Source organism: Accipiter gentilis, chromosome 6 (assembly GCF_929443795.1).
Source record: "Accipiter gentilis chromosome 6, bAccGen1.1, whole genome shotgun sequence".
Lineage (NCBI taxonomy): Eukaryota > Metazoa > Chordata > Aves > Accipitriformes > Accipitridae > Astur > Astur gentilis.
The window spans coordinates 8,147,724-8,159,858 of NC_064885.1; the positions used below are offsets into that span (position 1 = coordinate 8,147,724).

General features: G+C 46.5%; 2 protein-coding genes across 2 annotated transcripts in view; one reads left to right on the top strand and one right to left on the bottom strand.

Moving 5' to 3' along the window:
- The window catches only part of RABEP1 (rabaptin, RAB GTPase binding effector protein 1), an 847,425-nt gene that overhangs the window by 22,346 nt on the left and 812,944 nt on the right, over positions 1-12,135 (top strand). The gene's annotated exons all lie outside the window — the stretch shown is intronic.
- Positions 1,040-9,945, bottom strand: PRKRIP1 (PRKR interacting protein 1). The gene is made up of 6 exons (XM_049802017.1): positions 9,809-9,945; positions 8,434-8,512; positions 6,891-6,991; positions 6,019-6,104; positions 4,128-4,195; positions 1,040-1,779 (listed from the first exon to the last, which is right to left on the bottom strand). The coding sequence occupies exons 1-6, from the start codon at positions 9,926-9,928 to the stop codon at positions 1,664-1,666; spliced, it is 570 nt and encodes a 189-aa protein (XP_049657974.1). The 5' UTR covers positions 9,929-9,945; the 3' UTR covers positions 1,040-1,663.

Below are 12,135 nucleotides of genomic sequence, written 5' to 3' on the forward strand. Positions count from 1 at the left end.
CCACGAAAGCTAAGAAACATCACATTTTTGTGGCTCATCTTAGGACACAGACTTATCAACAGAGTTTACCTGCCCTAAAGGGGATTCAAGTGAAGCAATTCTCACAACTCATCCCTCTCCCCAGGGAAAATGCCAAGGACTGCAGAACATCCGTTCTGCAGCTTAAGCGCTAGAGAATGAAACACTGTCACAACTTACTCTGAAGCACCTGCCTCAATGGAGATTAAGCAGAAAACAATTCCATGCAGATCTCTAACCCTGGGGTGGGGTGGGGTGTGGGGATATGGACCTTGCAGCTCAGAAGTTATCCAGCCCTGAAGTCTTTGGGTACGTACAGGGGAACTAAACACAAACATCACTTGCACTTGATCACATCTGCTTCCTTGCCGCCATGGTAATACCACTGAGAAGCCATTACATAAAGCCAGCTCAGACAAAATGCAGGATTTCTGGCAGCACTGTTCAACAAAGGCTAAATCTAAAAAGAGAGCCTCCCTTTTAATAGTTTTTGCTTTAAATAATTTGGCATTAACAAAAGCTTGAGAAGAAGTAGCACCACATTCTGGATGCTGAGGTCCTGGGATGAGCGTGTCTGAAAGATAGCAGGCACTTCTAATTAAAGATACACTGAAAAGACAACAACCTAAGTTACAAATAAAACCGCCACTGCATACGCTTTTCATTTAAGCACCAATAAGTGAATATATATATGGATGTTATGATTCCTACCAAGAAACCCGAAGTTCAAAGCAGAGAGCTCAAGCAGAGAGCAAGGCAGGTGTCATTACATGAAACTGAACACAAGCAAAACCATTCTATTCCAAGCCTTTCTGCCACAGGGTGTGGAAGCTTTACAGACATAATCTTTTGGAAAAGATACTCTTCCAATCCAAAAGCAAAAAGTAAATGAAACGCAGCTAACACCTTTTTCCATATTTTCCTGTGCACCACTTCACTTGGTGTTTTTTTCCTTCCTGCAGCACTGCAAGCACCTCTTTATTTCACTGAAATCCTCTTCAAAAACAAGAAGACAGAACAATCCAACACATCCCCTTTATTAATTTAAAAAACACGGAAGAAAAGTAATAGGGAAAGTTTTAGCAATAAAAAAGGGATCCTGCTTAAAAATCTATAGAACTTGTCTAGCAACATAAACTGATTTCTTTGGGTTAGAGATGACCCCATACAAAACCCCAAATTCAGAACACTCACAGTGCAGGAGAGTCTGGCTACAGACCACTTTTCTACTTTAGGTTATACTCTTCCCTTAGATCCATGTATCCCACTGCTACCAGCTTTGACATAAGTAGAATACGTAGCCCTCACAGTAATATTTTCCTTAAATGGTAATGGATATGTTTTAGCTTTCAGGCAGAAAAAACACTCTGGGCCATGTTAGAAAGAACTCTAGGGTCACAGAGACTTATGGCTGACTCTTTAGAGCAAACTTAGAGCAGACTGCACAGCAGTTATACAAGCAATTAAGAAAAAATCTCTTATTTGGCATTTCTCTATCAGTATCTCTTGGGCCTGTGTCGTGAAGGTCATTCACCGTTAAGCAGATACAACGTACGCCAATGGGTTCTGCTTGGCTGAGATGAAAGACTTTCATGCTCCTGAATATAAAGCAATGAACAGTGTTTCCAGCTGTCCCTGAAAGGCCTCATCCTCTTCCCATCACAAAACTGGGCTCTTCAGCATCATCTTCCTTCTCTTCCTCCTCCTTGCTATCATCTTCATCATCCTCACTGCTGACTCGCTCTTGAGATTGATCAGGTTCTAAAAACACAAACAGTATGAATAGATAACATATTCCCATGTGTTTCCCTTGTTAAGTATTTCACAACGAAATAGCCTCAGGTGCTAAGCAAACGTGTATTAGGTCACACTAATTAGTACAGATGGATAACATATTCCCATGCGTCTTCCTTGTTAAATATCTCACAACAAAGTAGTCCCAGATACTAAGGAAACATGTATCAGGTTAAATTAATTCTACTGAGCGCTGTAGAGCTCAGAACATCAAATTCTCCCTTAGAGAAATATTCCCTCACCTCCAATATTAACCACTGTGCCAAGTCCATCATTAAACAACTCCACCTCCTGCGGAACATTATTTCAACGGAGGTAGTCAAATGCTGAAGTGATAGATTATCTCATTCGCAATCTCACCTCTGCATGTCGGCATGAACTTTCAAGTATCACAAGAGTACTGTTAAAGAATGCAGGCACTGGAAAGCCACAGGCAAGGTTCGGTATATTTCTACAGTTATCCAAGTTTACAGAAATTCCACAAGGTGCCATGAACTTCTACAGACTGTTTGGTATACTGCAAGCACAGAAACTCGTCAAGATATGTGTAAGATTAACGAGGGTCACAGAAAACTCATGAAGCCTGCTAAAAGACCAGAAAACGGCTACTAGAAATTAGATAACAGACAATAAAAATTAGGTATGGCATAAAGTGGGACCTGAATCTAATAGCCATTCTTCTGCTCCCAGCAGCTCTTGTACCTTTACTGCTTCTCAGGCCAAGTCACACTCAGCTCATGCTCTGACCAGTTACACTCAGGATTTAGGATTAGTGGTCTGATGCCACCGCGTGGTGAAGTTCGGCACTTTCATTTTTCATTAGGAATCTGTACAATAATGCAACTTTAACAGCTGACCTTACTTAGCACCAAGCTTTGCTCTTCATGTTTTTACTACAACAAAGGTGAAAGCAACTCAGAGGTTTTATTTATTCATTCAAAAAGGAAGATAGATGCTTGCCTGCCACATCCAACAAATACACTTTAGTTACTTTGGAAAAACTCTCAGATCTCAACCCAGGGCACACAACACTAGAAAAAGACAAGCCTGTTATCAGTAGACTAAATATGGCTATCAGTGGCCTCTATCTCCACTGATTTTTTTATTATTATTATTCTTGTAAATAGAGAACCACAAACGGTAAAAAGCTAAGAACTGTTCTAAAGACAGGGGAGTTTGGATTCTGGCTTCCTGAAGACGATTTACTCGTGCCAAACAAAAACAGTCCAGCCCAACAACTGGTACATGGCAGTCCCATACCACAGTGCCAGTCCCTGATCCAGCTCCCCTGTCCTCCAGCCACTCCCTAAAGGGATGAGTGTTCTGTTTGGTTCACTCAAAGTGAACAAAAGTATGCTCATACTTAAATTTTCTTCCCAGTCATAATAAATAAATGAGTAGTTTTAAAAAAAAAACAGAATCAAAACAAAACACCAAAAAAAAAAATCCACGCTGCTACATTCACTTGCTGTCACAAGTAAAATTAACCTAACGATTAATTTGTCCTCCCATGTTCATATGGGAGGCTGGCAATGGTTCAGCTGAAACAGATCCAATTCTGAAAAGCAAAGCAGAAATAAGGTAGAACTGTCAGAGAAGTCACTGTTCTAGCAGAATTATCAGAAACCGTTGTAACTTTAAGACTAAGAATTACTGCAGAGTTGGTGTGCTAATCCACAAAGGACAACTATTTGAAAGAGTAAGCTAAAACATACTCACTGAAAGGAAGCAACAAGTATTCAAAAGTTTGAGCAAACAGTTACACTGACATTGCTGAACATTAACTTTCAAAAGTGCATGAGAACAGAGGCAATCAGGTTTTTCACGTTTATTTCTATGCAAAATAAAATAGTTGTGTGGAACAGATGGCACCAACGTGGCTCAATTTCTTACACACAAAATCATAACTCAGTTTCTTGCTGTCCAAGCTGTGCGTTTCTTCCACCTGTTTTCCCATACACATTCAAAATATACTTAAAAAGAAGAACAGCCTTTAACAATACTGCCTTTTTTAGCAAAGATGTTCTAAATCTGCAGTTTGTCAGAATTGCTGGAGCAAAACATCCACTATCAACAAAGTTGGACTCCAATGTTTGCTGTCCAAAATTTCCCCTAATAAAGGGAAAATATTCACAAACAGTCAAGTTATTTGTAAGATTAAATCTCAACATAGATGGCTTTCAAAGAGGACTTTTGAAACATTAGCTAAAATAACAAGCTTAAGGCTCAGCCTTCCTATCCATGTATCGAGAATGCTTGGGACAGGGGGTGGAACAGCACTAAGTCTTGAGAAAAGAAAACAAAATTTCACTGACCTTTTTCCTGCTTCTTTTGTTCAAGTTTATTTTTCTTAGCTTGCAGTTTCTTCTCTTTTAACTTCTGGCTATAAAGCAAAGAAAAAAAGACTTTTGCAACAAGCTTCTGCACATTCATACACTGATAAAGGACATTACAGACATCTTGGAAAAGCAGTCTTCAGAAGAGAAGTTCAATTTAAATTTGGCCTCAACTGAAAATTCAGTGAGAGCAAACTTAGACACATATCAATAGAAACTTTTCTATGTTGTTTTTAGTCTAATGAAAATTTTTTTAAGTCTTCCGTGATGCCACTGCAACCAAAACTATATAATATGCAATAATCTTCAAGAACACAGAAGGAATGAAAATGAAACTGCCCCTACATTTTAGCTACCTAGCCTAATAAACCAAAAGAGAAAATGGTGTTAAAACCCAGACTGCTGGAACTATACATTTGGAAAAAAAAAGTTAAATCATCACCAGTAATATATACTTTAATTGAAAAAAAAAAAAAATGCAGTATGCTTTGACCTTCATCTTTGGCTGCACTTCATCAGTATGTTGGCCCCTAGGAATAGCATCAGGAGTAAGAGGGAATTTCAGTTCATACGACCCAGCTCTGCCTAGCAAAGGGAACCCAGCAATCTAATGGCAGATACAAGGCAGAGCAACCTGGGATTCATGTTCCTCTCTCGACATCATAAATGAATTCTCTTGAAACAGAGAACCAAGTACTGTACCTGTTAGGTCACGACAGAAGAAAAAGGGTGGTGAGGGAAGTTAGTTAGAGGGGTTCCTACAGGGCAAAGCTGGTTGGTACCTACACCATTAGACTACAGAAGGGGGACAAGGAGGCGTTAAGTGTTTAGGCAGCATTTGCTGTTTGAACAGTTGTTCTCCATCTCAGCCAGGAAAAAGGCAGCAGGCCAGATCTGACTTGCTGGCCATCTGTTGAACCACACTAAATTAAAGTAAGGTGGCAACAGTGTTTGTGTTGTGCACTTCTGTGCTAATATGCCAGCAACTCACTTTGCACAGGCCTTTCAGCAGCAACTCTCAGCTACAAGATGTAAAACCCCCATTCTCAAAGAAGCGAGAGAGAGGCTGCTCAGGGTCAGAACCTCTGAAAGAGCTGAGCCATGATACTCTGCTATTTCTGAAAGGTATGGTGGACACACATTGTGGAATTTAAATTCTTGTATTGCTGCATTACAATGCTCAGACTGTTTCTTGAGAGCATCAGTTTTGTAACTGTTTCACTTTGTCTAAAACTTAGGAGAAGGATGGATTTAATATTTTTTAATTTTTCCATCTAACTTACTAGACTTGACCTGCCAGGCATTTCAGTGAGGTAGGTAGAAGTGGCTACTGATTTTAACAATACTGCACCCATCAGTGGCCTTTTCAGTATTCATAGACTGAACTGGACTAGTCACACTGACAGTGTATGGGAGGACAGCATCAGGCCCCGCCACACCCTGCTAGTCCAAATCCATACGCGTACCCATTAAGCAGCACCCACTTTTGCACTTAAGCTGCTTGGTGTCAGCTGTTTCAGATATTTATTTAAGCCAGATGTACAAACTTCTCCTGACATTGTTATAACAAATATGCAGTAAGGCATGCTGCTGTCAACACCACAGTGTCAGCAAAAGCTGCTCAACCAGTCAAAAGTTATCCTGCTAGCTATGGCATGAAAAATAAGCCATGCCAGCAAAGCCTGTCAAGATTACAGCTACCTTGAGAAACCAAACAATGACATTAACAAAATTAATTTCCACAGCGTGACTTCTCAGCTGAGAGATGTAGACACAGAATGATAGCAGTTACCCAAAGCATGCAGCTACAGTTGAGGCACAGGGCATGACGGTTTCCATGTCAAGCCTCCTGGGAACAATCTGCCCTTACCGCTTCCTTCTGCGTTTTGCTGTTTGTTCTTCTGCAATCATCTTATTCCTCTCCAGTTTCTTCTGGAATTCCTCATCTAGTCTTTGCTGTAATTGATCACATGTCATACTTTGGTCACAATCTAAAATTAAAATACTTCTTTAAAAAGAGGAAAGTCATGTCCTTTTAGGGAGAAGTCTTTTAGCAAAATACAGAAGGGAGCTTTGCCACGTTTTGTCTGGTTGCTTCTTTATACAAAAGCCATATTCCTAGGGATGACTTCTGTACAGACAGCATTTTTAACCTGCAGCCTGAGCCAAACATTGAAGCCTTTGGAGGGAGGAATCCTCACCAAAACAGATGAAGGAGGTTGGGCTTCTGCCCTAAAGAACGTTTCAGTGAAAACAAGAGAATAATTTGAGAAACAAACATTAACATACGGATCAAAGGACTCATCTTGGCCAAGAGAGAGTATAATAATAATGCTCTCCGAAAAAGGTGCTATTCTGCTTGACAAAGACTTAAAGGAAAGAGATCCGGACTGTGTGCACAGGCACTTGCTTCTGTGCGAGACAGTGGTATTAGGATTTCTAGTTTTGAAAGCATTTTCAAACCAACCTGAGAACACACACATTCACAGGCGGTCTTACTGTGTGCTAGGACCCCAGTGAACAGAGAAGATGGAGCATGTCTGACACAAAGCACCAAATGTTTCAATACTGACAAAGACGCCACATATCACATACTCCTACAGCCTTCCTCTGATAAGGGGTGGCTTGGAACTGAATTATTTGTACATGACTTTAAAAGAAACAAAACATTTGCAATGAACACCAAGTAGTTGGGGGTGCAGGGGGGCAGGGGGAAGCGGAATTATAAAGAGTCCTGCTGACCTTCTCAGCCATGGCATCCATGAAATCTTGCCTCTGGTACTCTCGCCGACGAAGATGCCGGTACACATGAAACTCCCCACTCCCAGCTCCGGCACTGGAACCTACAATAAAGAAGAGTTAGTCTACTAGAAAACAACATATACTAGATGTTCACAAATGACTACAGCTAGATGCTGAGGGACAGGACATATAAAAGGGCCCTGTAAGATGAAAATCTACTAACAACACACAGAGTGTGTCACCATTTTATATAAGCTCAAATCACTCACAATCAAAAGCCAAAGCAAGCTGCAAAACCATACACTTATGGGTCAATGCAGTTTCTACTGGTCAGTTACTCCCCTAGAGAGAATCCAGTCTTAGCTGGACACTGAGGCAGTAAAAGAACTAGAGATCAAATGCACACCCCATTCTCTTATAGGTAGGGGTGAGCTAAAACATCCTACTGAGGCCGCTTCTGGCTAATTTTCAGCATCTCATACAAAAAATAAAGGTCAACAGAAAGGTGATAAACCCCATCATATTATACTTTCCCGTACAAGACAGATACCACTGACAGTTTTTGACCATTTCTTCATAAATGAAATCCCTATAGTCCTCTCTTCCTGGCATTAGTCTGCATGTTGAAGTCTCACAGGAGCTTTCAACATCGCACTCCATTCTCTTCCTCCGTCTCCTGAGCCATTGCTCAATGCAAAGCACACAAATACATGCCTCAAAGAAGACACCTAGTAATTAAAACATGGCAGCTGGGACTGCAATAGGGGTGCTCTTGATACCAACAGAATCCCAGCACATCAGGTGCTCCCAGAAAAACAAAACAGCTCAACACAATCACACAGCAAAGCTATTTGAAAAAGCCATGAGGGAATTACAATAAGCAGAACAGTTTATTCAGAAGTCTATAAAAGCTTTAGTCCCAGATCAATTACTCTGAAATAAGACCAAGTCAGCCTCTAGAAAGGATCATTAATAAGGATGAAGATCCCAAAGAAAGCCAGAGCTTCTACATGCAGATACAATTTATACCACAACTACTACATTCAATCCCTGCAGGTAAAAGTAAAGTGTAAGCAGAATACTCGGGTCACGTTCCTTGCACAGCTACCAGCTCCCTACCTGACCATGTACAATCATATCTGCTGCACGTGTCTGCTTCTCACTGCCTGAGATTCAGACTCAAAGCAGTCAAAATGGGGACTTCATAATTATAAGCTTCCAGAGCACTCTCAGATCCACGGAAAGGACAGATTTACTTATCATCATTTATTTGTCATCACCAGAGCAGCAGCTTATTTCACTGCACACAGTCCACATGCTGGAGTGCCACAGGCATTGTTCACTTTGCATTCTGACAACAAGCAGAAAGTGGCACGCAGGAACTAAATAAAACTTGAAAAAGCAACTCTCAAAGCACATTTCATACCCCTCTTCTCCAGCAAAATGAGCAACAACAGAAAACCACCTCTGGCCTTTTCTGTTAAACAATTTCCTCAGTTTAATGTAGCTGACCCTAGATTTATCTGAAGAATAGTATCTTTACCCATCACATCTCTAACGAACTCCGGGGGAGGTCGTGGTGCCCATTCATTCAGTTTTTCAGGAATTGGTACAGTCTTTTCCTGCAAGAACAAACCAAGCAGTCATCAGTATCTTCTAGGAGCAAAGTCTGCAATTTTAACACATTGTTGACAGGTGGTATATGTCTGACAACAGCCTCTTCCATCAGCTGACAGATCTCAGAAGGAGCACAGCTGTAGTAATTTCTTCACGCATAAGGATCAGAAGCAGGCAGCAAACAAGAATCAGAAGGTATCCTCTCTTTCCCCCACATTCAGGCCTGCAGGTCAACACAACCCAGGAGGATTAGGGGTGTCTATGCTTCTTTTCAGTATGGAAACTAGAAAGAAGCAAGTCAGCACCTCCAAGCACTCGCAGAAACTGAGTATACTCCCACTACCAGTAGTCTGGGCAGCGATGAAAGGCATTTGTGTACCTTCCATGCCAGAGCTATGGAGGACCGGGAAGAGCAGGGAAGGGAGAACACATGGTGCAAGGTCAGAGGAAGAACACAGTGCGGGGACGCATCAGCCTCCTCCAGCACACACAGAGGGAGGGTGAGAGTCTCCGCCTGCCAACCACCTCCTCCTCCGGACAAGGATCAAAACACCCGGTCAGAGGAACCAGGGTCATGCTCCCCCCCATTAAAAGCAGCAGGCAGAGGAGAGACCAGCAGGCAGAGCACTGAGGGGCCAGTCCTCCCCCTGGGTCCGCAGAGAACGGTCTCTCCCCTCACGACAGCCCAGGAAAGACGAGTCCCTCTCCCCTCACGCCAACCTGGGGGGGGGGGGGGGGTGTGGGGTGTGTGTGTGGAGGGGGTTCGGCCTCTCTCCCCTCACAGACCCGGGGAGAGGGGAGGTGGTGGTGCCGCTCCCTTTTCCCTCACGGACTGAGAGGAGGAGGAAGGGTGGGGGGGGGTGTGTGTGTTGATCGCTCTCCCCTCACGGACCCGGGGAGGAAGGATGTGGGGGCTAGTCCCTCTCTCCTTACAGAGCCACGGAAGAGGATCGGTCGCTCTGCCCTCAAGGACCTGGGTCGGGGTGTGTGTGTGTGTGTGTCCGGTCCCTCTCCCCTCAAGGACCCAGGAAAGAGGAAAGGGGGGGGTCGGTCCGTCTCCCCTCACGGAACCAGGAAGGGGGATATCGCTCCGTCTCCTCTCACAGGCCCCGGGGAGTCGGAAGCGGGGGGAGTCGGTCCGTCTCCCCTCACAGAACCGGGGAGGAGGAAGGGGGGGTGTGGGGGGAATATCGGTCCCTCTCCCCTCACGGACCCCGGGGGGGGGTGGGGGTACCGGTCTCCCTCTCCCCTCACGAGCCCGCCGCCCCGGGCAGGGGCAGAGGCCCGGCGGGTGGCCTCACCGGGTTCCTCATGAGCCGCTCGAGGCGGAGGCGCTGCTCCTCGGCGGCGCTCCGCGGGATGACGAGCGGCTGCGGCTCCTTGCGGGGCCGGGGCGGCCGCGGGGCCGAGGGCGCCGCCATGCTCCAACCGCCACCGCGCCCCGCCCCGCCGCTGACGTCACGCCGCGCGACGCGCCCGGCCTGCGGGGCCGCCGCCGCCCGTCATGGCGGCGGGTCCCGGCCTGCCGGGGCCGAACCGCACGCTGACGAGAACACGCAGCGTATCGGGGGCTCCCGCGGGGAAACGGGCGTCTGACGGGACCGCCAGGCCCCTGGGGCACGGCCGAGGGCCGTCAGGCCAAAGCAGGCAGCGGCGCCCCTCAGCGGTGTGTCCCGGGGGCCGAGGGCGGCTGCGGGCCCTGGCGCGGCCTCGCTGGGGGGCTGAAGTCGGCCCCTGCGTCGCTTCTCCCAGGTCCCAGCTGTAGCTGTGGGGCCCGCTTCCCCCGAGAGCTGCGTTTGCTGGAGCTCTGGTTTCCCCTGTCCCCTCCCAGCACGTTCTCCGGGCTGCAGTGAGTGCAGCCGGTCCCCCACGGGACCCCCCGTAGCAAGGCAGCTCCGGCATCTGCTGCACTCTGGCCAGGCTCTGGGCTCAGCCCCTGACAGCAGAGCCCCGAGGAGGGTGAAAATGCAGTGCATTTCACACTGGCACCCTCAGCCCTGCCAAATCTTTTCCCCGTGACAGTGTAAGCGATACGGGACTTCCTAGTGCCTCCCCGGCAGGCTGCCTGCACCATCTGTTCGTGTCACTTTGGTAATTAACCGGTGCTGCCTGTGCTGCCCGCAGGCTTTGTCCGCTGACAGTGATGAACGGCAGCGTGATTCCCCACGGCACGGCCTTGCCGGGTGCTGGAGAGGCAGGCAGGTAGCAGAGGGGGGATGCTCTACCATCTGCATTCATATTCACTCCTCAGCTTTGCAGGAACGGTGCCTGGACCAGCTGAGGGCTTGTACGCCCAGATCCACGCTGGTCTGACAGGGACGGAGGAAGCCGGGAGTGAGGAAGAGAAGACGGAGCTGGCTGCGATACAGGCTTCTGTGCAAGCCAAATTTCTTGTCAAGCCACTGTGGCCCTACAGAAATGGCATGGCATGTGCTCGGGCTGTGCGTGCGTCAGAGAATTAGCTAGTAAAGGTCAGCTGCAATGGAAGAGGGGCATAAGCCTTTGTGTAGTTTATGGAGATAAGCTCGAGCGGTGAAGTTGGGCTCTGGGTTTCAGACAGCTTCGTGCTTTGCATGTGGAGAGGGTGACAGAAAGGGGAACAGAGAGTTTGGGAAAGGCTCCTCCTGAGATTTATGGGTCATTTGTATGACCTGAATTTATGAAGTCCCCATGCTCTTCCCCCTTCCTTAAAGAAAATTGGAGCCGATCGTCAGGTTCAGCCTTATGTTTACAAAAGACTTTTCAACCGCTACTGAGGTTGCTATGGAAATCACACTAGTTTATGCCTCATGTTTGTCTTACCAACCTGATTTGTAAAAGAATGGTGTGAATTTAGTGTTGGCTGAGTTCCCAGCTGGCCGCGCTGGCCCTGGAAGGCATCCTTGCAGTTGCAGCCCTGGCTGGAGCAATGCAAACAGCTTCCCCCATGCTGTCTGCCAGCTCATGAGCTCCTGTGCCCATGGCTCTCCCAGCCTTGGGTCCTTTTCAGCTCACCGGGACAGAAACTGGGTAGTGCCAGCCTGTACTTGGCCCCTACCAGAGAGACGTCGGCTCCATTTGCAGAGGCCAGGGCAGGTACATGCCCCCGTCCCCTCTCAGTCACTGCAGAATGGGTTTTAGAAGTAGAGTTGCTGCAAATCAATTGATTTTCCTCTCCCCTCTGCTCTGCTGAGTCCTGAGCACAACACAGGCCAGTTTAGCTCACTAGCCTGTAAGGTGTCACCCTGTTTCTTCCTCCTTGCTGTCATGGCCGCCTCTCCAAAACACAGCTTCCAAAAGCGGGGGTGTGAGTGATAAGCTGTCAGGTCTCAGCCCTCTCACGCTAGACCCCACGGGAGGAAGGCAGAATGGCAGCTGTGCCCACAGACGTTGCAAGAGCTCGATTCTCTTTGCCCGAAGCATGGCTTGTGCTAGTGACAACTCACAGCCCTGGGACACAACAGGCTGCCTGTCATCCAATGGAGCCCACACAAACAGCATGGGGAAAGAGACCTGGGAGGCACCTCACTCTCAAACTACACATCTAGGGAAATGGTGCAGACTCTTGATGTATTATGCACGTATTACTTTTAAAGTATATCTATCTGGGGAGGGGGGATAAAACTGTTACTCGGATCATACAAAAATA

Bases quoted from the DNA above. Each gene is read 5' to 3' on its own strand.
- PRKRIP1 (XM_049802017.1), bottom strand. From the start codon at position 9,928: ATGGCGGCGCCCTCGGCCCCGCGGCCGCCCCGGCCCCGCAAGGAGCCG. The intron at 6,105-6,890 runs GTCAGCAGGACT...GATCAATTACAG, and splicing joins TGGATGCCATGGCTGAGAAG to CAAAGACTAGATGAGGAATT. The intron at 1,780-4,127 runs GTCAGTGAAATT...TTGTGTTTTTAG, and splicing joins ACAAAAGAAGCAGGAAAAAG to AACCTGATCAATCTCAAGAG.